This window comes from Brachyistius frenatus, unplaced genomic scaffold (genome assembly GCF_029030835.1).
Source record: "Brachyistius frenatus isolate BFR_SWC_R1_liver_20210118 unplaced genomic scaffold, ASM2903083v1 Contig_13, whole genome shotgun sequence".
Taxonomy (NCBI): Eukaryota; Metazoa; Chordata; class Actinopteri; family Embiotocidae; genus Brachyistius; species Brachyistius frenatus.
In genome coordinates, this window is record NW_027210612.1 from 626,512 (window position 1) to 651,101 (window position 24,590).

The 24,590-nt window shown below is 42.1% G+C and overlaps 2 protein-coding genes across 8 annotated transcripts; both read left to right on the forward strand.

Annotated features, from left to right (window-relative positions):
* The first annotated feature begins 487 nt into the window (after nucleotides 1-487).
* On the forward strand, nucleotides 488-10,821 carry washc2c (WASH complex subunit 2C). Of its 7 annotated transcripts, none has more exons than XM_069692637.1 (31): nucleotides 488-608; nucleotides 1,633-1,776; nucleotides 1,921-2,085; nucleotides 2,234-2,302; nucleotides 2,388-2,561; nucleotides 2,660-2,753; nucleotides 2,859-2,920; nucleotides 3,017-3,073; nucleotides 3,162-3,266; nucleotides 3,383-3,500; nucleotides 3,689-3,748; nucleotides 3,873-4,006; nucleotides 4,109-4,199; nucleotides 4,291-4,344; nucleotides 4,433-4,630; nucleotides 4,729-4,880; nucleotides 5,005-5,115; nucleotides 5,431-5,526; nucleotides 5,613-5,714; nucleotides 5,798-5,905; nucleotides 5,996-6,168; nucleotides 6,332-6,452; nucleotides 6,663-7,097; nucleotides 7,220-7,348; nucleotides 7,504-7,605; nucleotides 7,745-7,819; nucleotides 8,086-8,145; nucleotides 8,676-8,897; nucleotides 9,021-9,722; nucleotides 9,847-10,018; nucleotides 10,155-10,821. In XM_069692637.1, the coding sequence occupies exons 2-31, from the start codon at nucleotides 1,633-1,635 to the stop codon at nucleotides 10,298-10,300; spliced, it is 4,431 nt and encodes a 1,476-aa protein (XP_069548738.1). In that variant the 5' UTR covers nucleotides 488-608; the 3' UTR covers nucleotides 10,301-10,821. The 7 variants fall into 7 exon arrangements, with proteins under 7 accessions (XP_069548738.1, XP_069548740.1, XP_069548739.1 ...); XM_069692639.1 differs by having other exon boundaries at nucleotides 10,179-10,821; XM_069692638.1 differs by having other exon boundaries at nucleotides 3,876-4,006.
* A 733-nt stretch (nucleotides 10,822-11,554) lies between these two features.
* Nucleotides 11,555-24,293, forward strand: zfand4 (zinc finger, AN1-type domain 4). Its single transcript, XM_069692668.1, has 10 exons — nucleotides 11,555-11,899; nucleotides 13,175-13,474; nucleotides 15,457-15,532; nucleotides 16,229-16,296; nucleotides 16,422-16,608; nucleotides 16,998-17,142; nucleotides 17,807-19,024; nucleotides 20,078-20,132; nucleotides 22,369-22,486; nucleotides 23,168-24,293. Exons 2-10 carry the CDS (start codon nucleotides 13,291-13,293, stop codon nucleotides 23,301-23,303), a joined length of 2,187 nt encoding a protein of 728 aa, XP_069548769.1. The 5' UTR covers nucleotides 11,555-11,899; nucleotides 13,175-13,290; the 3' UTR covers nucleotides 23,304-24,293.
* The last annotated feature ends 297 nt before the right edge of the window (nucleotides 24,294-24,590 follow it).

The window sequence follows — 24,590 nt, forward strand, 5'->3', positions numbered from 1 at the left end:
TGTAGTGCAGTGGAAGTATAAAGTATCAAATGAAAGTACTCAAGTTAAGTACAAGTACCTGAAATGTGTACTTAAGTACAGTACTTCAGTAAATATACTGAGTTACTGCCACCCACTCATTCTTTATGATGAAAGCAGGAGATAAATGAAGAGAGAATTTTTTTTTTTTTAGTCAGCTCAACCTGCACATAAACTCAGAAAGGAAACTTTTTTTTTTTTTTGGTGAGCGCCTAAAAAAAAACAAATAATCCTGAGGGAGAACAAAATCCATAAACTCTGACAGAAAATCGTGTATAAATCTACAAACGGTCTTCCCTTGTTAAATGTGTGTCGCTGAATAAGTGACCACGAACGAACACGACCAGCAGCAGTCGGAGTTCAGCTTCGCTTCTTCGCGTCGTCGTTGGTTCGTTCCACTCCGCCCCACTTTCACCGGGTTGCTAGGCGACGGCAGTCAGGTGACTGTCTGCAGACAGAACATGGCTGACCTGTCAGAAGACCAATGAGGAAAAGGCCAAATTTTGCATAATCGATCTTGTTGTTTTTTTCCCGTCGTTTCTGACCACACTTGGCCGTCGTGGACGCTATTTGACCAGCGGGTACTCAAGGTAAGCCTCGCAGTGCTTAATTTCGGGCGAATATGTCACTCTTGTGTCGCTTGGAGTAGCAGGAGCTACCGTTGGTGTTGGCAAGCTAAGTTAGGCTAGCCGCTAGCCAAACAGTCCCCCCCCCCCCCTCTTGCTTTCTCTCCCAGAAACACTTTCTGGGAGGAAGGAAACAACATTTAGGCAACTTTATGTGCACACGACAAGTTTCCTTCTGCAAATTTGTGACGTTATTGCAGAGCCGACGCTTGTTGTGTCGCAAGTGTTGCAGTAAAACCCACATAAGTCAAAGGGTAAATACGAGTTAAAATGGGATTTATCTCGTGGCGGTTCAACGACACTGGAAGCTTGTCGGGAATCTGCAGGCACAGACGGTCTCCCGAGCACAGCAGGAACTCAGGGGATCAACACCTTGTATTATGCTTATGGATTAGCACCACAGAGGAAGAAGAAGATACTTTATTATTGCTTTAAATGCCTTTCAGTAGAATGAGCCCCAATTAGTAATGCAGATCAAATAAGAACATCACACTAATGATCACACATCCCAAAAATATATTACTAATGCATCTGTTCCTGGTTAGATTTACAGTGCAGGGTTTTAAACCTTTGACCAGAGGGCAACAGTTTATGTGTCTGCCGCTGACCTGGTTTTCCATGTTAACTATCCTACTTGCCAAGTAGGATAGTTAACATGGAAAAAGTTTTGCATGTTAACTGATGAATCCAGTTGCTGCTTGCAGAGTGTTCCTAAGGTTTTGGAGGTCATAAATGTAGGATATCTGACAGAAATCTTCCCTCAACACCTTTATTCAAGTAATATCACTGTGGTTGTTGCCGCAGTGTCCAAAGAGTTGTTCCAAACTCAAGTTTCTCTGGAGGAACTCCATGACTTGTTTCTAGATGATATGATATGATCACTACAGTTTTTTGTTTTTGTTTGGATTTTCCCTTTAGGTGTGGCAGGCATGTAAAAGTCTGTTTGAATTATTAATTCCATCAATAACAACAAATGATCTGCTTGCAGATGAGTGGGTTGCCGGAGGGAATAGCAAATGGCCCAAGCAGGAGTGATCACTTAGCGAGTGATGTTCAGGTTTGGGAGAGACCCTGGACTCTTGAGGAGATACGGCAGAGCAGTGCCAACTGGTCCCTGGCAGCTGACTCGGGGGTAATGCAGAAACGTCAATTTATCATCATCATTTTTCACATTTACCAGAGAAATGCTTTAGAAGTTCAAGTAGGTGAGAAGATTGTGAAATGTGTTCTGCCTTGGTGTAATGAAAGTAACTTCATAACTTCCTCTTCCTCGCAGCTCTTCCTCCTTCTCCAAGACTTCTCCCAGAGAATGCTGTCAAAGACACATGAGATAGAAAAGCAGTTGGACAGTCTGATCAGTGACACCAAGGCCACAGACAGCTGCTTGCATTCTGTCTTTAATGACTTCCTGATGCTCTCCAATACACAGTTTATAGAAAATGTAACGTATATCATTTAATCATTTATGTTGTTTAGTATTAATTGATTGACTACAATTGCAGATGATGGCAATTCACCTCACTTGTTTATGTTCTTTTGGAGCTACAATTTTATTGTGTTTAACAGAAAGGTCTTGTGTCCTGTTATAGAGAGTGTATGATGAAGAAGTAGAAGAGGCTCTTCCCAAGACTGACGCTTTGGAAAAGCAGCCTGAGCAGGTACGTTAACATTAAGTTATGTCCGCACACATTACTCATATTTCTTGAATATTCCAAAATTTTGTCACGTTTGGTTTTCCTCCAGGAGAAGACTCGAGAGCAGAAAGAGGCAGAGTTGATCCCCAAGATGCAGGAAGCCGTGAATTATGGTCTAAAAGTGCTGGAGTCTGCCTTCGAGCATCTGGACATCAAAGCAGGAAACTCTGACTCTGAGGACGAGGAGGTCACAGACAGAGTGGAGGCTATCCTCGAGCCTAAGGTGTGCTATTAATCTTGAAACAGTGAGGAGGATTACTCCAGTTACTGCTGAAATGAATGTAATTTAGAAGGTGTGCCTGTTGTTTCCTTGTGTTTTAGGACCTTTATGTGGACAGGCCACTTCCATATCTGATTGGCTCCCAGGCCTTCATGGAACAAGATGATGTTGGACTTGGTGACCTGTCAAGTGATGGTAATATACTTATTACAGCTTCTTCCAGCACTGTAAATCCCCCATCAACACTCACACATTGTAGTATTTATTTCAAACATTGGTTCGGAATCATTTTCTTTTCAGAAATGTCTGTTGACAGTGACAGAGACAGTGTGATCGAGAGTGAAGATGGCAAAGAAGCAGTTGTAAGACACTTTTTTTTTTTTTTATCTTTCTTTAACATTATTTTTTCAAAAGACTTTTTTTTTCAGAAAAACTCATTGTATTTATTAATTTAACAGCAATCAGATGAGGACTTTGATCAGGAGGAGGATGAAGGTCACAATGTTATTCAAAAGGTAATTACATGTTTGCCCAGCACATCAAAAAACGCTTCACATACTAAGCAAGTGTATAATTTTGGGTTTTCCTCCCACACTCACCTAGAAGTCATCCATGATGAGTTACGATGACGATGAAGAGGAGGAGGAGGAGGATGATGATTCCGACATCTTTGGAGAATCCGATAAGGAGGATGATGGCGACAATAAGGTATGCTTGTGCTCGTAGAAAATAAATCGATAACTAGAGTAGAATGGGAACACATTTTTGAGTCTATTATTTCTAATTTTATTATGAAATTGTTCGGATCTGTTTTGCGACCTCAGAGAGAAACATCTGCTCTGGTCTGTCACATTCAGATCAAAGGCCCGTCGTCCTTTGCTGATGAGCTCGCTGCTCGAATCAAAGGCGAACCAATCAGCAAACCCGAAGGAGATCGTGCATGTAAGTCCCTGTCATTATCAAACAAGTGGTGGTACATCATAATTTCTCACAGAATTTTCTTTCCTTACACTCATCACATTATTTTAATCAAAGTCATTTGAGGTTTACATTAAAAGCATTTCAAGAGAGCCATCACTGCATGTGCATGCTTATGGATCTTTTCTTTCTACCATGTCATATTTTTGAAGCATTGACATCTAAGAAGAAAAGTAGAAGCAGAAAAGAAGCAAAGCCTGCAAAGCCACAGGGTAGGACGCTCATTCATCATCGTTTCAATTCAAACATTTTGTTAGGTTTTGCACAAGTTATTTCCACAGCAAGCCCTGTTGCTTCAAATATGCTGCTCAATACTGTTACTGTCCATTGCAATAGTAGCTGAACAGGAAAGTGATGACATGTTCAAGCCGCCGAAGATGGATGATGATGATGAAGATGACTTCTCCCCATTTGGAGGGAGAAGTGGCCTCTTCAGTGGAGGGAAAGGCCTGTTCGATGATGATGACGAGGTATATTAAACTGAATTATTTTCATTGCTCCCTCTGATTCAACATGAAAGGAATTCTGGCAGACAGAATTTGATTTGTGCTGTATGATGCTCTCACTTTCAGGGTGATCTATTCTCTGAGGCACCCAAACCTCCTGTTTCTAAAGAGAAAAAACCTCTGAATGAAAGCATAAAAACGCCAGCTCAAACTGCAGGTTAGACAACAAAACAGATTTTTTTTTCAGACATTTTGAAAGAAAAAAGTGGACTAGTAGATTGACACGTAACTTGTCTTTTCTGTCCAAGAATCGAGCAAACATGGAAAGAAGATTCCAGCTGGCGCCGTTTCAATATTCCCAGGTAGCTGCAGTTACTTGTTACTTGGCTAACATCAGTTTATTGTCTGCTTCGTCATCCTTGAACTAACCAAATCACTTTCTCCCAACAGAAAGCCTGTTCAGTTCAGGGAATGAATCTGGTTTAGAGGAGAGCAAACAGAATGGGACTCCAGCTCTCAAATTCAGTGCCACCTCCAATCAGGCTCCCACAGGTGGTGGTGGTGGAGGAGGAGGAGGGCTGTTTGATGAGGAGGAGGACGAGGACGATGACTTCTTCAGCGATAAAACCCTGAAAAAGTCTGAATCTGGTAAGTGTGTGGAAACGGGGCACTTCAGTGCTGCTGTCCCAGATGAGGCGAGATACTCACCCTAAAACTACTGGTTGTTTTTTCCCCTTTATTTTCAGCTGGACAGGAGAAACCCAAACCTAAGAAAGCTATTGACCTGTTCGATGACGATGAGGATGGTGACATATTCGGTGACAAGTACACCACGCCGACTCCGACTCAGAGCATGAAGGAGGTAGAAGGAGAGCAGGTTAAACCACCTGAGAAAAAGGTAGAGATTAACATACGAGTGAACATGATGGCCCACCGTGTTCAGAGTTGTGTGAATGTCTCACTTTGTTTGGTAAATCTCCATACTGTTTTTTTGAGTGGACAGTTAATTGTTATGTTTATAGGTGCCAGCGGGTGCCATCTCCATGTTTGGTCCTGGGACTAAAAGCTTGCTCAGTGAGGGCCTGAAGAAACGTCAGCCATCTACCAGCGAGGAGTCTGAGAAATCTGAGGAGGTCTGAATCGACCATTGTCTTAAAATATACTCCTGATAAAATCTAATTTGGTGTTTTCAGTTGTAAAATGGCAGGTTTTCACTCCATTAGGCTTCTCTAACCACAGTGTGCAGGCCATTGAGCATTATCAAAAGTTTGCTATCAACTAGTTGTAGACAAGGTCATCTTTTAATCATGGATTTTATTCAATGAACAAACAAGAGGAGCATATTTGCCTTTTTCTTTCAAGACTAAAACCTCGTAGTTTCAGAAAGAAAGTTTGAATTCGGAAAGTTTATTTACATTCAGGTTTTGTCTTCACGTTGTGAATTTCAGAATGGTCCTGCTGCTGATGTTGGGAAAGCTGCTGTCAAGCAGACTCCCCAGAAACCCCAGACCAGAGGCCTCTTCTCTGATGATGAAGACGCACAGGTAAGGTTCTCAAACATCAGTGGGGAAAAAGTGACAAAAGCAATAATACAATTTAATTTCACTATATACGTATTTGTCCTTTCCAGGTGTTTCCAACCATTCCTAAGAGCCAGTCTTATCCTGAACCTACAAGCCAGGGCAAAACCAGGAAGGCCCCGTTGTCTTTATTTGACGACGAGGAAGAAGAGGTGAAAATCATTACAAAACTGAATTAAGTCAAGCTTGTTTTCGCTGAGACAACATCACTATAATCTGGCTCTTCACCTTGCAGGATCTGTTTGCATCTGCAGCTAAATCGAAACCAAAACCTCATCAAGCTAAAGTCTCCACACCACAACCCAGCAAAGCTGAGCCCAGCTCCCTCTTCAGCGATGATGAGGTATGGGAATTTAAAGAAGTGATATTTCCCTGCTGTCTACCGATGTTTTATTGAATGTACAATATGAAACATGATTGTCTTTAATAACAGGACCAGTGGTTAAATTCGAAAAATAGTGCAACAAAGTCAGAGACCAAGACTGGAGGGATGAAATCCAGTGCCAGCGCCCCGTCCAGCCTCCCCAGTGCCAAAACATCTCAGAAGAGCAGCCTATTTGACAACAATGAAGACGATGACCTATTTGCTCCAACAAAAGCAACAAGGTATTAACAGCATGAATTATTTTTCTCTTACTTATATTAGAAATAATACAAAACATTTCTGTTCACTATTAATATATATATATATATATATATATTATATGACACCTTCATTCTTAAGGAATTGTTAATGATCCTTTTTTTTTCCCTGTCGCTCTTCGTACAGTCAGAAGAAGCCCCAGAGGGTTGCTCTCTTGTTTGCAGACGAAGGTGATGATAATGAAGATAAAGGATCTCTCTTTGGCATCAAACCGTCTGTTAACACAAACCCTGCTGCCCCAGCTAAAGTGAGTGCACTTCGTGTGTTTTTTGTATTTCACATTTGACATGACAAATAATGTTGTTTTGAAGCTTCTCTCCAGTGATCTTTTAAAATGTTTTTTCCTCAACCCCCGACAGGACCATTTAGATTGCTGCAGTTCAAGTTGGCTATATGAGTTCGTCACATACCAGTGATTACACCATTTAATTACACTGAGATAACTTGTTTTCCTCAGACACCTGATGCGACCTCTCAGCCGTCCCCGCTGTTAGAGAAGTCTAAGGAGGCTGCAGTTTCTGGGAAAGCAGGAAACGACGTGCCATCAGAGCAGGAGAAGTCTGCAGCAAAGACCCCGGAGCCTCTCCCAACGTCGCTGTCGCCGGGGAGCAGTGAAAGCAAAAAGAAACCTGCAGGGGCAGTCAGTCTCTTTGGAGGCATTAATGTTCTTGCCAACAAGCAGACAAAGAGCCCATTGGATGATGCAGACCAGGATGACATCTTCCTCTCTAAGGACAGCCCACCGCCAAATGTTAAGGAGGAGGAAAAGAAGGAAGAGAAAGTCAAAACTAACACTGTTAGTCTGTTTGATGCTGATGAGGAGGAAGATGAATCTGATTGGAATGATCCAATATTCACTCCCACTAAACCCACAGCAAAAAAGACACCCAAGGTTTGTCTGTTTGACAATAAACCTAAGGTTGGGGGGGAGAACTGGTTTAATTGCATTACCGTCCTCTTTTTTCCTGCAGTTGAGGCATTAAAATGTGGGTCTGTGTACCTTTTTTTTTACAGCTCTTAGAGGAGCGAGCGCAGGCAAAGAGTACAGGTGTGTTCCAGGACGAAGAGCTGCTGTTCAGTCAGACACAGCAGAAGGACAACGACCCAGATGTTGACCTCTTCGCCACCTCAGGGAAAACTACAGTCAGTACATTAGATATTCATATATGTTGTTTTTTTTGTCTGTTCTGTGTCGTCTTGTCTCTGCAAGTAGCATGTTTAACTCGTCTACATGCTGTGTCTGAGTGCTGATGTCTTTCACTTGATGTTAAGGATACATCACTGTGTTCACCTTCTAGAGCTCCAAACCCAGCTCAGTGAAGCCAGTGGCACAAAGTCTGTTTGCGGATGATGATGAGGATGACCTCTTCTGCTCCGTCAAGCCAAAAGCTTCTCTGCCGGTAGCAGCTTGCTTAGTTTTCAGTGATTGAAATAAACCAGGAGTTCTGCTTATCTAGCACTAAATATTACATTAGAAAAAAAATATCAGCTGTGGAAACAGTCATTGAACTCAACCTCATTATTATTTCTTATTCTTAGAAAGTAGCAGAGAAACCCAGCAAACCTTCTGACAAAGCGCCACTAGCAAGTCCAGAACCTGTGTCAGAGATTGAGGTGAGTCCACTGGAATCCTATACTATAGCTTTAATATAATGCTGTTTGGTTTCTGAGCATGTACTTGTGTGACCACGTGGATTTGACTCTCGATTTATTTTGTTTTAGCAACCATTTAAAAAAAAAAAAAAAATCATATACTTTCTTTAAAACAATGTTGTTATAAACACATTTGCCTGTTGAAAGACAGTGTTTGTTTCTAGGTGAAAACCATAAATGCTTTTCTTTGGATAAAACTCTGATCCTGCTGTAATCTGACCACACAGAAACCTGCACCAAGCCCTGTAAAACCTAAAGATTCCTCATCCAGGATTGGGAAACTTCAAGTAATATTTTTGTTTTTACTAAGTCAAAAGTCTTTATTCCTGACATTTCACTCTGATTCCCTCTGAGGAACGACTGTCCTTCCTCCCACTTGTGTTTTCTCTTTTAAGGATTCTTCCGTCTGGGCTTTTTTTCATACTCTAACTTCAAAACTTGGCAGCTCTGATACAGCAGCACGATTATCTCAAATTAAATATAATTCTCTGTTTGGATTTGATTTTTATAAAACAGGAGAATTTTTTCGCTCATTCTTGCAGTTTCACGACTTGTTACTCACGCATCCTGCTCTTTCCTCAATTCTATCCACAGTCCTGGTTTCTCATTTCTCTGAACAATGCGCTGTTTGGAGCCACGCTGAGAACCTCATGAATAGAGAGTAGCTGAAAATGTGTGGCTTTAGGTATAGAAATGTACAAACGTAGGATATCGTTAATTAAAAAGTCTGTTCAAACCGTTTTAGTGCTCTGGTAGTTTTTTTTTTTTTCATCTTGGTAAATAATTGTAATGGTGAGTTTGTTCTTGTCATGTTCAGGCCAGTCTGATGATCAACCCTGCTGCGTTGCTGCCTGGTGCAGTATCCACTCTGCCCGGGTCTGTACTTCCTGGCATGGCTGCTAGTTCCTCCTCTGGGGTGTCCAGCTCCAGCCTGAGCCCCAGCCCTGCCACAACCCCTGTAGGAGCCCAGACGGCGAGTGAAGGAGGAGTGAGCTTTGACGCCCCAGTCCAGGTCACAACACTGCAGAACGTACACAAGGTAAGGCCTTTGATTCCTAGAGTGTTGTGTTTTTTTTAATTTTTATTTTATCTCGAAGTCTTTCAGTTGCTTTTCCTCTGCTTGGATTTCTGAGATTGTTAGCATACATTTTATGTCGTGCAGAGTCGTGCCAAAGGCTCTTCACATCGGCGACCCCAGTCCAGAGCAGTGAGGCAGCAAGCGGCTCAAAGGTCTCTGGAGGTTAAAGAAGACGCTCCAGGTGGCGAAGTTCTGGGGCCAAACCCCAGTCTGTCTGGTTTAGTCTTACCTCCGCCAGAAAAGTCCAGCCATGCACGCGTCAGTCCAACACTACCTAACTCAGCTGCACCCACAGCCTTGCCCACCCCCTCACCTTCTCAACCGAAACCTTCCCAAACCTCCCCCAGACCCTCTGAACTGACACTGCCAGTATCGACAAATGCTGCAAAGAAAGACTCAAGTAAAGACAGCAGCGGTACCAAGGTGCTGCCGTCCTCTGATGAAGATGACCTTTTTGGCTCCAACAGCCTGTTTGGAGCCACCTCGGCCACTACCACGCCCTCCACCAAACAAACCACCAAGACTCCACATCCTCAGGCCAGTAGTGCGGTGGGACCGAAAGACAAAAGCACACTCCCATCCATTTTTGACGACACCACTGATGGCCTTTTCCAAAAGGTTAAACCAAGGTCAACCACTAAGAAAGCCATGGCCTCGTCCTTTTTGGAAGAAGATAATGACGACAATGAGGACATCTTTGGACTGAGCCACAGTTCCACCCCCACATCCACAAGTAGTAAAGATATCAAGAGCAGCAGTAGTTTTTCAAAGCAGGACATCTTTCAGGTACCTTTATTTTATATATGTGTATGTGTATATATATATATATGCTAATTCTGTTGAGGCGGATTTGTGCCATCATTACAATGTTTAATTTCTTCCCTGATTGGCTTAATTTCTATGTTCTCAGGATGACGTAGCCACTGTGCCTAAAGTTCAAAAGAAGCACAAAGAGAAGACCATTGATGCCAGCTTGTTCGATGATAACGTAGACATTTTTGCTGACCTGACAGACACTTTAAGACCAAAACAGAAGTCCAAGACAAAGGGAGAGACCAAGTCAATATTTGATGATGACATGGGTAAGCAACAATCATCGCATGCAGACATTCCTATTTTTCATTGCAACTTTTTGATACTTTCTGTTCTCTTCTCTGCCTCTTTGGGAACTCGCTTATTTAACCAAATATTTATGTGCACCTCTCTGTTCTTTTAAAGATGACATTTTCTCCCCAAGCACAGTAAAACCAGCGGCAAAGGCTCCCCATAAATCAAAGAAAACACCACCATCCCAGGAGGCCAGTGCAGCAGCAGATTCCAGCAACATATTTGATGATCCACTTAACGCCCTGGGCGGAAACTGAACTGTAGTTTTGGAGAGGCCAGATTTGTACAATTGTCGATTCCTTCTTTTGTCGTTCGGATCACTTAAAAGAAATCGGATACACTGTTGATAGAGTATTTATTCATATAAAGTCATATAAATACGGTGGCTTATTTTTGGCAGATAAAGACTCAAATGAAAAAGAGTCTAGTCATCTTCCAACAGCATTCCCCAAATCATCTTGGCATCATAGTTATTATATACTGTTAGTCTTTATTATACATGATAGCACTTTACAAACATACCACATGCTTAGCCTCAAAGCCTGCAGAAATTAAATGGTAATTTTTTTGTGTGTTTTGTATCCTTTGGCTTTGCCATCTGAGATTTTGTGTCTTTGGGTTTGTGCCATATCATGTTTATGAAAAATCTACGTGTTTACTTACTGTCTTAGTCATTTTGACAACGTTTTTATTAAGAAATTCATCCATTTCTTAACTTTGGCTGTGATGCACAAGAAAATTCAATTTTAATAACTAAAAAGAAAGTTATTTTATGCTATCTGACGTGTGTGATTATTTCCAATTCCCTGGATTTCACTTATTTTGTGTCTATCTAGACATATATTGATCATTGTCTGATATGAGCAGGAAGCCCACTCCAATCGTATCTGTTTATTAACACCATTTCAATTGCATTTTGGGTTGATTAACATCCATTGTTTTAGCTATAGTCAGTAATAGTGAAGTGAAACAAAGGATGAATTGAAACTGCTCTCCGGTTAGCATTTAAATGAAGAGCCCACTAGGTCATTGAAAATTTTGACATTTTTTTTACAGTGAGAATTTTTTTTTTTTAATCCTCTTCCTTGATCATTGGCATTACAGCCTTTTTGTCTCGGATGCATCAGGAGGTTTTTTTGTGTTTGTTTGTTTTTTTTGCTGGTGGAGGGATATGAATCAGCACACTTTTGAAAACAGACATTTGAATAGATTTCCATTCTTTAAATGTCTTTCTATAGTTGGAAACTTTTAATACCAGCAACAGGGATGTAAACAACTACTTGTTGGATTTTAAGCCTATTATAATAACATGTATAACTACTCCTGTGAGGATATATATATATTTATTTATTTTTAATGGATATGAATGTCTCTCAATGATGTTAAACTGACAGATTCTGCCTTTGGTCCACGGTTTTTTTTGGTTTTTTTTGTCAACAGGCAAATGGTTGTCCCGCCCACTTCACTATTCGTCAATTTGTTCCTTTGCGTGTCAATCAAGTGACGTCACAAAGGTGTCGTTCGGCCGTCTATTGACAGGTACGACGATGTCTCCAACCAGGGGGCCATGGCGACCAACGACGGTTGACAGCTTTGTCCGCTCCGTGCGGGGTTTTTACGGTTAAACGTGATGAGATGCCGCTTAGTTTTGAACGTTACGTTCCCGTCGACCGCGACTCAGGACGGAAACAACCGAAGCCCGTAGATGTAGCCCAGCAGCCCCGCTTAAAGCCCACCACTGAGAAAGGGGTAGCCATTGTTTGAGTTGTTGGGCTAACATGGCAACGAAAGCTAACGTTAGCAGCGTCGGCTAGACGGGCTTCCGCTACCGCGTTGTACCGCACAGAAGATAACAGGTAAGCGCGGTTTAACGATGAAACACGACCGTTCAACCGATGTTACAAACTGTTTCGTTGAAGCGACGAGAGGGGTGTAAAAAAAAATTAGAAAAAAATGCCCGTGTGACCTTTCTCTGCTAACGTAGAGACGATTTTTCAGCTCCATTCATCTCCGTTGTCAGGCAGTCGGGAAGAAGCCCGGTTCACTTCTTCTTACCGACTTGGCCTGTGCTGTTGGTCAGTTTCTGTTTTATTTTATTTTATTTATTTAGTTGTAAATATAGCTATCTGCGGATAGCGTCGTCTGTAGGTTTAACATGTAATCGTGTTTCTCCTCCAGTGAATGGCCCTTAAATCTGTGGATGGGTCCACCTCGGGCCTCGAGCATCACAACAGTCCGCGACTCGGTTCATCTTCAAAGCTTTATGGACATATGTGGGCTTCAGTGGTCACCTCAGCTTCTGTCAACCCCCCCCCCACCACCACCAGGCACGGTTGTAGATTTAACTTTGAAATGGTCATTTGGGACACACGGGCCCTGGGCAGCAGCCTGTGGATCATTATACTCCCAAATATGGCCATGATAATGTGTTTTAATCCCATCAGTCCCAAACTAAAACGTATATAATGGTTCCCTATGTACAATGAGCCTTCTTTTATTGGACCAAAGGGGCACATAAACCAAAGCGGCCAGGGTGATATGATAATACATCATCTGGCATGTTCAACTTGGCTTGTCTGCCGTCTTCCTAATAATAATAATAATAATAATAAAAATAAACAAGCATCGTTGGTCTAACCTGCCACTTACGCAGATTATGTCGGGTAAGATGTTCTTTGACTCGAATGACACAAGGGATGATCAGTCAAAGGTTGTGGTCGGCCGCAGGACACCTCATACCACTGATGTGCTTACGTAACACACCTGATCTTCTTGAGTTTTGGCCAGGACCTTTAATACTGCACTGAATGTTTCATGAGAGGGCTGCACGTGTCTGCCGCCACTGATAACATGCCCTTGATCTAAAACATTGTGCAACACAGTTTCAGTCTTGAGGACAGTTTGTTATAACGTGTACAATCCAATTTTTTTGTTTTGTTGAAACATGAAATAAATACCAAAAAAAAAAAAAAAAAAATCCCTTTTGCTGCAAGAGACTTGTGAATGCCGAGTCAATATTTAAGTGCATGTGCTTCCTCGGCTCAACCTGTTGGAAGCTCATCCTATATATTTACTGCAGAAGCTTTTAGTAGTTAAACTAATCAGACCTTTTACTTTGTGTCTACTTACAGCTGTGGTCCTCCTGCATGATGTGTGACAGTAGTGAGCCCAGTGAGCAGTCTGTCTCTCCATCATCTTGGGCCGGCCCCCCCATCTCTTCCTAAAGTCTCTCCTCCAGCCTGCCGAGATGACCGACAGGAAGGAGCCGCCCTTCTTTAATGACGACAGCGTGGGAGCGTTTCAATATAAGCTCCCTTTCTATGACACTATGGAGCTCTTCATAGAGACCCTGACAGGGACCTGTTTTGAGCTGCGGGTGCTGCCGTTTGAGGCTGTCATTTCAGTCAAAGCAAAGATCCAGAGGCTGGAAGGTACAGAGCTCCTATAATGTGTAGTCTGCATGTTTTAGTCTAGTGTGAGGGAAAGGTGTCCATATTTTACAAACCAGGTTATTGCACTGATTTAAGAAAGGAATCCATTACATTGAGAATGGGGAAGGTCAGGTTTACAGGAATGCCTCCTCTGGAATTCTGCATTTTTTTTTTTTTTTTTTTTTTTACATCTTGTCATATATTTTGTTTGACAGACTGAAAAGATCAAACAAAGTAGTATATTCAGTCTCCTGAGGTGTGCTACTCTGTATGTAACTGCTCTTTGGAGCCAGGTTTGCACAGCTGTGCCCTTATTCTCAAAGTTCCTTATTGTTTGAACTTCAGATTTGGACCAAAGCTGCTTACCAGGCTTAAATGCTTGATGGGTGAAGAAAACAGGCTGAAAACTCAAGGTCACGCTTAAGTTTAGAGCACTTACTTATTGTCACAGTACACACAGTGTCGAGTATAGCTCTCGTGTTTCATATCAAATCAAATCTATGGGTAAAAATTTAAAAAAAAATTCAATCACTGAATGATTTTTCCTAATTTAAAATTCAGTGTATAAGCTTGCCAAACAATGCCACACCTTGTGATCCAGTTGTGGGTGCTTGTCAAATGTAATGTAATGTCACCCATTGTATGGAGTGCTCTTGTTCTATTTGAAGAAGACAAATCATTTTCTTTTTCCCAGTATGTACACGTGGCATATTTTATACAGGAATTTGACCTGTGTTTTTAACCCATCCATGAGTAGTACACACACACACACACACACACACACACACACACACACACACACACACACACACACACACACACACACATTTGCACACACTCTAGGAGCAGTGGGCAGCTGCAGCACCCGGGGAAGCAGTTGAAGGATTGGGTGCCTTTATCAAGGGCACTTCAGCAGTGGATGTTGAAGGATGGGAAAGTGCTGTTCATTCACTTCCCCTGCCCACATTGTCTGTACAGAATGTAAAAAATAAAACTAGTGAGCTTGCTGAATCACGGCACCAATCCATCTTAGATATAATGTGTAGCTGCAGTTTGGATCTGACATGAAATGCTAAATACAAACGTCAGGCCTGTTTGCTGAATATAACTATTATATTGTCATAACCACAACAAATCTGTGGACTCATCTGTTGGCTTGTCTCCCTCAGGAGACAGTGGAGGCACCGCGAATGAACACGGCAAATCTGTTCTTCAGCGTTGTATAGAATTGGGCCACATGAGATGCAGATGTATTTTCATTTTTTCAAACTTTTTTTTTTTCTTTTTCTTATCAATAATTTGACCTTGGCTCTCCTCTCGGGATCAAGATGAACTTCCATATCTACATTCCTCTGTGCTGTTTTCAGTTTTGGTCAGAACGTTTTGGTCTCTGTGCTCTATGTGTGATGAGGTTATGAGTTCAGCCAAGCCTGTGTGTTTGTGATGAAACATACCACTCTGCAATGAAGAGACCACTGCTCACTCACTAACGCTGGCTTACCTCCAGCACGGGGTCAGTGAGTTCACTGATTGTGGGCACAGAGAGCTTCCTGACTAAGCACACACTCCATTTCATTCCAAGCAGTGGCTCGAGAGCTTTTGTATTCATCTCTCTACTGGAGTCTTATTATTTTGGTCTTATTTGCAATAGTATTACATACAATATAGACATAATAGTTCAACCACCTCACGTATTTCATAGTTTTAACTGTAAGATAAACTGTAGATCAAGGTTTCTGTTGTTTTGTTTTGCAATTTTCGTTGTCAATGCATCTGTTCTGCAAAGTGCTCTTTTACAGCAGTTACATAGTTCTGTCTCTAGGGGGCAGACATTAATCATCTGCGGAGGTGTATTGATGATCTGTTTATAGCTTCCCATTTTACCTGTCAGATTAGTGATTTTAGTCAATGAAATATTAACAGGTCCGTTTCAACTTTGTTTTTTTTTTTCTCTCCTACCTTATTTCTGACTCTTTTGAAAGGCATTCCTGTTGCCCAGCAACACCTGATCTGGAACAATGTGGAGCTGGACGATGAACATTGTCTGCATGACTACGGGTAAATCTATTCCTTCCGACCCTTCCTGCCCGTCAGAGCACTGACACAGAAGCAGAGTCACACGGACAGCAGGACAGCAGTTTGTAGAGTACAACACACCCCACCCCCACCCCACCCCCCTCCCCGTACCATCTGCATTTAGAATCATTTGAAAGTGCACTTTAAAAACCTTCCTGCTGAGCTGGTGACTCACTCTTTATTTCGTTCAACATGTTGTAGAGGAGCCAGATGTAGAGCTCGATGAGTCAAGTGACATACTGGTCAGTTGAAAGAGCTTGTCCTTCCACTCTTGTCTGTTTATGAGATGCAGAACTCGCCCTCCACTGCTCTGCTTGCTGCAGATGGTGGCATTGTCATAATTCTTGTCACTTAATTTTCCACATGAACAGCCTCCGGTGCATCTTGCTGGGCTCCCCCTATCACATGCTTTTGAAGTTTTTGAAGCAGAGCGGAGAAGTAGGCAATGAAACATCTGTTCACAAACAATAAATGTTCCAGTGGAATTCCCGGTCATGTACTTAAGTTCATCTGGAAATCATCCTGTCCTTTGAAGTGCTGTGTTTAATATCAGAGCCCTTGCCTTACCCTGAATATAAATATGTTATGTCATTCTCCCATTATATTTTTTTATACACTGAATTATTGTAAGGTTCGTGTATCCTGCTGTATTGAATATCATTCGATTTGTGTTTGCAGCATTGCAGAGGGCTGCACGTTGAAACTGGTCTTGGCTATGAGGGGAGGCCCGATTAACACCAGGAGAGGTAAGAAAAAGACCAAAAAAATCTGTCCGGTCACAAGATAGCTGGACACTTTTCATTTGAAGTAAATTCCATAAAGTGTGCAGTTTTCCACTGTTAACCACCGAAGCCCCTCGTATTTTTGTCAGTAACGGTGGAGGACCCTATCAAAGAGGTGGCTGACCTGATGGAGGGCACCAAGGAGGAGGGTTGGGAGAAAAGCCTGGCGAACAAGCAGGTCACGTTTGTGGTCTACCGTGAGGGTGACCAGCTAAACTTTTTCCGAGTGGTCGACAGAGGAGATGGTACCCTGACTCCTCTGTCTGAATCTCTGAGGTGGGACATGGTTATAATGTTTGATATTTTCAGAACAGTTATATCGTTATATAACTCTACACGTATATTATCTATACCAATCAATGGTATTGTACTAGGGAAGACTAGTGAGGCATTTGTGCCCCTAAAAAAAGAGCCACAAATGAACATCGAACGTGATAAATTGTATATAAAAATATAATTATGCAGCCGTTGTAGAGGAGAGTATTTAATGTTGATTATTCAGTGGTAGTTGTGGACTGCTGCAGCAGAGTTCATGTCCTTCTGTGGTGGTGTGTTGCAGTGAGCGCAACCACCACACAAGACTATAAATTGCTGCATTTTTTTTTTTCCTCGACGCTGTTTGATCACTAATAGGAAGAGTGCTTTTGCCTGTCATGTTTTACTAGTGGCGGCTCGGTGTACAATGTGTATGCAGAGGAGGAGGACGGGGAGAGTTCTGCAGCTGCACTGCAGAGCCTTGAGAACTCCATCACCATGAACAAAATGAAGCTGCTCAAAGCCAAGATGGAGGACATGAACCTCAACAAGAAGGTAGGAAGCTCCTGGGATCACAGGAAGCCCTTAACATTTTACTGCCTGTCTGAAAGCATTTTTAAATATTTTTTTTTTAAATTTATAGCTGCTAGAAAATGTCTCTTAAAGATAGTTTTTGTTAAGAACAGGCGTCTTACTCTGTATGTGAAAGAAAATGTATCAACCTTGATAACGAGAGGCTGTACACGACATGTAAGCAGTTTATCTTTAAACCAACATCAGTAAATATCAATAACTGCATGGGCGGGCTCTGCGCAGAGCTGATGTTTACAGGCTCCTTGCAGCTTAGTATGGTGTCGTGAGCGCTTTGATCTCCGTAAACGTTGTTTTTATCAGTAAAGGAATGAAACCAAATTATATACAGTGTTGTCATTGCATAGACTCCTTCTTATTTTAATCAAAGGCTGCTACTTGTGGACTACAACCATTTTGCATAATACATGTGTACTACCCCACACAGTAATTTGAATGTGGTTGTCAGAGAATCAAGCTTTGTGTTGATATAAACTGGCTGTATAATGTGTTTCACGTTAACATTTGTGCAGCTTAAATCCTGTGATGAGAGAGCCGCTGTGATTTTACAGGATGGGAAAAATACTGGAAATATATAGTACATTTGAGATGGTCCTCTGGTGTAATTTGACTGTTTTCTGTCCTCCAGACGTCGACAAAGGTTACACCACGAGCCCCTGCTTTCCCACCTCCCTCTCTCGGACCCTCCAGCACACAACACCACCATCGCATCTTTCGCTCGCTGTCCCAGATCAACCAGCCCCGGCAGTCGAATGCCCCACTACCTCCGATTGTAGACCACAAGTCCGTAGACCACTTTCTGCCCTCTGCTGCTGCGACCTCTGCCCACTTTTCCACCCCCAGACGTCCTCCTCCCTCTTTCTCCTCCAACTCTTGTTATATGCTTCAGGAGGAGGAGCCATGGGAGACATGCCCACCATTTGCAAAGATCCGCCCCCCTCCCAAAGTGTCCCGACTGGACATTGGCAGCACCAGGTTGATGAGGGACTGTGTGTACCCTCAGCTCCCGCCACTGTGTACCAAGGGGCCACCTGAAGCCCCCTTTGATCCAGATGAGCCTGTAGGGGAGTCAGTTGGGCTGGGTTTATTAGAGGAAACTGTTGGGCTGATGGCGCCAACACAACCTGGAGCTCCATTTGGGGAATTCTCAGACCCTCTGAATCTGGATGTGTCCGCCCAGCCAGAGGGAGGCTGTCAGTCCCTCGATGTCGGGGCTCGGCATCAACTACCACACTCCCCCTCCCCACTCAGTCCCTGGACATTCGGGACCAGTGACACTCTCACCAGCAGAGCTGATGGGACTCCGCTTGGCACAGCATTTCATATCAGCCCTCCGTCTCCATTACCTGCCTCCACCTCACCACCAACTTCTACCAGACTGCTGTCTCAGCCTTTCGATTCCACACTCTCCTGTTTACTGCCGAACCTTCAAGCACAATCCTCAGTGAAGCCAGGCAGCGCATCTCCTCACCCCCCGACCTCCCTGCCAACTCATCCACCACGCCTTTGCGGTGTTAAAGTAGAGTCACCTGGCAAGAGGCCTGAGCTCATCTCCAAGAGAGAAGCAAGAGGCATCACAAAGATGGCAAACCAAGCCTGTAAAGAGCCACTGGGGTCTCTGAACAACTCCGAGCTCTTGGCTTCTCTCTCCACAAGGGCTCCAGACAGCAGCAGCCGCCGCCGGGACAGCCTTGCAGAGAGTCTAGGACTTGCGCTAGCATTGCCTCCTGCCACAGCTTCGGGACAGGACAGCCTTGGCTCCAGACTGCCATCAATCCCCACTAACAGGCTTGTTCAGGATGATCTAGTTAGACAAATGTCACCATCGCACCGATCCTCTTTCATGGTAAGCACAGATAAGTAGCGATACCTGCTAAGACTAGATTTGTGGAATTGTTTCGGGTCGCGGTTTGTTCAAAGAATCTGAAGTGTATTGTGATATTTATGTCTTCAAAGAATGTGTTCTGTTAACTGCTCTCATTTATATTTGAGGTATCAGTGACTCCTCTCATCAATGTTCCTCCCAACCCGCAAAGGAAGCCGATGTTTAAATTTAAATTAGAGGCGGCTGATGAGAAATTCTTTTTGCTGTAATTGACATAGTATTGTCATTTCAGGATTCACTGAATCACACAATTTCAATCCGGTTCAACGCACTGATTCAAATTGCTTTTTTTTTTTTCTTTTTAATTATTAGATCAGAATCCGATTTTTCCAAACTGCGTATGTTGTTTTGTCAAGTGTTTAAGATGTTATGCTGCGGGAAATTTCACAAGAGCTGCTTGATCAGTTATGAGGAGATGAGATATTAGTCAGGATATTAAGAGGTGATAATACTATCTCCCAAAGCACACAATGTGATTTATGAAACATTTTATTCAAATGCAGCAGTTGAACTTCTTTCGGCATTAACCCACATTCTACACAGCAGTTTATATTCTATGCAAGGTATTGAAGGCTGAGGTCTTATCATACCCATTCAACAATTTCCAGTAAATTTGATGTATCATAATAGAGCAAATTTGCAACAAATACAACTTAAAATGTCGTGGCTTTTTAAAATAAGTTACATAAGAAGCTGAATGAATGGAAATGGCTAAAACTATATCACTTTTCACATCATCTTGTTGCCTCCCTGATCTAATACCTCATCCCCCTGCAAAAACAGTAACATCCGAGTAAAATACCTAACTATTGAAATGTCTGGTTCATTGCTAGTGGAGATACTGTGCATATATTTTTTTTTCTGACCCAACTAGTAATAGTGATTTCTTAAAGCTCTTTTCTGGCAAAAAAAAACAACTTTTGGGGAAAATCGAATATTCCCAAGAGTTGAGCGCTGCAGTTGTTTTACTGATTTGCTCTTATAAAATATTTAATGTCTCTGTTGTTTTCTCAGACCACCAACACTCGTGCATCAGCTGGGGGAGTCGTGACTTCATTCGGGACGATAGGTAAGACAGACGCACACGCACATCAAGCGCGAGCACATGAATTGCTGCATTGTGGTTGGAGTGGACATTTGAGTTGTGGCCTTTGCGTCAATGAACACTATTGTACTTTCAAAATGCAATTGCAGACACACACACACACACACACACACACACACACACACACACACACACACACACACACACACACACACACACACACACACACACACACACACACACACACACACACACACACACAGTCCTGAATTAAGATAGAGTTATTCTAAAGGTGCAGTCACATACAGAGAGGGTGTTGCTATGTGAAAGCCTTCGGTGCACGTCGAGCACTACAACAAAGCGCCTCAAGGATGTTAAATATTCATTATCTGTACATCTGCAGAGGCAGCACAATCAACTGAATGCCAGCCCTGCACACCAGCATGCTCACTTATTTATATTGGCCAGTAATATGCTTAGTCTGTTCTTTGAGGATATGGATCAACACACCAAGTAGTGGCTCAAGATTCCTGGTTTTCCTATTATTACTGGATATTTGTTCATCAGTATTTCAGTGTAGGTGTTTTCTGCAAGCGGAGTTATTTATTTGTTGGTGCACAATCTCAAAAGTCAATCAGCATTTAAGAGTCAATCAGCATTGAGCGTGAATTACTTTTCAGTGCAGTTTTTCCGTCTTTTCGAGTTTTGTCTCGACCAGTTTCACTCTTTCTTCTACGTGGGTGCCTTGAGCCACTGATGAATACAGGGGAATTACCGAAAAAGTTCTTTATATTTTCAGTCTATTCAAGTGTGGTCTCTGAAGGGGTCACTCGAGGCCAGTCACACTTAAATCCACTTTGCTGGGACCCTGCCTGTGTTGTGCGTCATCCCTCTGCTGTGTGATTGCGTGCGCTCTGGACTATTTTTTTCCAAGTGCCCCATTCATGGTTTCCTCAACAGGACATCTTCCACTTCAGTCTAATAAGAAACAACCTCACAGCGTCGTGCTCTACCTCCACACTTCAGCGCAGGGATGTGTTAGCTGGTTGTAAGCAGCGGCTGTCGCACTTGGCTCAGATGTTGTCAGATTGTCGGATGAGTCCTCAAACCTTGTTGAGTGCAAACCTGGAGGTGTTTTTTTTTTTTGGCAAAAAAAAAAAAAAAAATGTAGACGCATCCAAACTTTGAAATGGTATGTAATTCTGATCTATTGCTTATACACAAGCTTTCTCAAACATCATACTGTGTTTGCTTCACGTAAACACCAGAACCATTTCATCTGTCACCAACACAAACAAACAGTGAGGAGTTACAATGAAGACATGAGCACTAACGGTGACAAGTGAAACAAGCCCGGGATACCTGAACTGGCTAAAAAAAAAAGACGGACTTTGGTCGAACCTCTGTGGGTGTGTATGGAGGCACACACGCAGTAATATAGAGCAGAAAGTGCAAGAAACAGAAAGAAAAAAAAAACACTCCAGTCCGACATGCAGCCACAGCCCACGCTGCTTGACAGCCGGCTCGCTGTACCTTCATCACAAAGCTGTCAGTTTTATTTCCGTGTTCCAGTATCGTCCCCCCACTGCTCACACACACCGCTCAGCTTCCTCCTTTCACGGTCACGGTTACCGTGAGCTGACATGAACCGGTGTTTCCTGACTTAGAAAATAAATTGCTCATTTTTGGGAATATTTACAAATAATTTTGACATGCAGGATATCCCAGCGTTAATCTCTCCTGAACCGTTTTTGTCAAATGGAAATGTAATTGATTTGAACCATTTTATGAAACTCTGCGTCACAAATTACGTGAATACGTCTACTGGATGATTCCAATTTACTTTACAATGCAAACTTTATTTCAAACCGAGCTTGAAATGAACTATGAAGATGAATATATAAACCCTATAAAAAAAAAAAAAAGAAGACATAATTAAGAGAGTTTGAATATTGTTTTGAGAGATTATTTTGAGGAGGTTTTTGCCGTTTGGGTATCAGGAGACTGACATAAAGCCGACATAACGCATTATGTGAAAGCAATCTGCTTGTGAACTACCAATAAAATGGTCAAACAAAGCAAAGACTGATGAAGACTGACGTTTCAGAAAAGGTACATTGAGACTTAAAGACATGATGCATTTCTGGTCACCCTCCAGTTTGTAATGTCACACAATAGGTGTTGTGCCTTTTGACAGCTGGCAAAAATGGCTGCTTTGAGGCTTCTGTAGAGTAAATAAAAATGTTTCCTCTTCTCTCAGGCACTCCAACATACCACCTACCTCCAGTCAAGGCTCCCACGAGCACCAAGAAGAAGAGCTCTAAGCACTGCTTCCTCTGTGGCAAGAAGACCGGGCTGGCCACCAGCTATGAGTGCAGGTACGAGTGCCTCCAGCATTTCCACCTGCGCACGCCCACTCCCTCACGCACTCGCTGCCTGCCTCCAAATCAAATCTTTTCCATTTTGTCAGCCGTGTCCTTGAAGCAATCCTTTTAGTACAAAGTGGTCTTTTCCTAGTCCATTATTTTGTCTCCTGCCACATCTCCAATGAAAACCCATTTCTGTTCGCCACTTGTTCTGCCACAAGTTATTAGCTTTATCAAAGTTTCCCCCCACGACATCCGTATGGATCACTTCCCTCCGTCAGGCCTTTTCCGGGGGGTGCGCACAGTCTGATGCAACAGTATGCAACTCTAATCTGTCAACAATCGACCACTTGACGTGCTTGATCTCCCGACTATGTTCAAGAGGTCACTTTAGTCAAATTGTAAACCTTGGTGATTTAAATGAGGTAATGTAATTTACTCAATAGCAGTGCGCATAAATGAAATCAATTAGGCCTGAACGAGTGTTACGACAAGAAAAGAAGGACTGAAGCGCACTTAAGAGGTATTTTATTGCAATTTAATGTAACTGCATTTATACTGGGCAGAATGATAAGAGAAACTGAAGAGTCTCAAAAGGAATATACAGTACTATAAATACATTTATAGTTCTGTTTTTTTTTTGTTTTTTTTCCCCCCCATGTATATTGAGATATGTCTAATTCTATTTTTCAGGTGTGGTCACAACTTCTGTGCCACCCACCGCTACGCAGAGACGCACGACTGCACTTACGATTACAAGAGTGCCGGACGGCGGTTTCTGCAAGAGACCAACCCTCTTATCAGTGCCCCCAAGCTGCCTAAGATCTAGACCCGACAACCCTCACCTCTCCCGGGGGACGAGTTGAACACGTTATACTGACTGGAAGGCAAAAATTCTGCAAAGGCATTTCTATTGGAAAGAAGGAACTTATACACCACTGTGTGCTCTTTTTTTTTTTTTTTTTTTTTATCAGCCAAGTCTGCTTAGAATTTTAATAAAATATTCTGTAAAGCCAAGTGTGAACAAACGAGTGGACTTAAATGATACAGAACTAATTATCACCTGTTGATAATGTGAAAATATTTATCCATTTTATCTCTTACCTTGTTCTTTTTTACATTATGTAAAAACAAAACAAAAAAAACCTGTGCATTTATGTAGGTAGTTTTTTTTGCTAAATATATCTGCTGCGCATTCAGACATATCTATTTTAGTTCTGACATCCTTTTTTTTTTCTTTTTTTTTTTTTTAAACAGGACCGCTGGTTACTTTATTTGACAAGTCTTTTGACAGATGCACTTTAGAACTTTCATATTTATACATTTGACTTCTCCTATTGTGGAGGGGAAGGCTGCATATATTTCTGTTTGTCTTTTACGTTGTCATCATCCAGATTTTTATATTCGGCACATCTAAACGTCTTTCTTACACGGGCACATACATACCGACATCACTAATGAAATCTTTCTTAAAAGAAAACCGTACACCCACTTATTGATGAAATACGTAATATTTATTAATGAATACTACTTATTTAAATTAAAGGTTGGTTTTGAAATAGCAAGTATGAAATGTGTGTAGGTGTGAATGTCAGTAATCCGTATGCCTATCGAGTAAACTGTATTAGGATGGGGGAGGGTGGGGGTGGTTATGGTATTTATGATGTGTCTACAGTAAGGTGGTTGCCATAAAAGAAAAAAAAAAGAAAAAAACATCTTTTGTAAGTCTTTTTTATTGCTCAGCTGTTGCAAAAATTTTAAATGCTGTTTAAAAAGTATCTACAGGGGTTTGATCTAATAAAGTTTCTTTCCATACATACCGGATCGTATGTCACTGATGTTTTTGTAAGATCTCAAATTATATTTCCGACTTATTGTTTTTGAGTTCATGTTAAAGCAAATTCTGATTACACCCTCTTAAACAATGTCCTTCTTTAATTTCCTCTAATTTGTCCACAGCGTCGTCGAGCCTTCAGTTCCTCATCATCTGCCCACTGAATATTTGACCTTTCCTACTCCTCGCCCTTAATAGCTCTCATCACATTGCTGTGAAATAGATGGGAAATGGTTTCTCTCTGGTATTGCTCACTCATTCTTGTCATTAATTAAATACTCC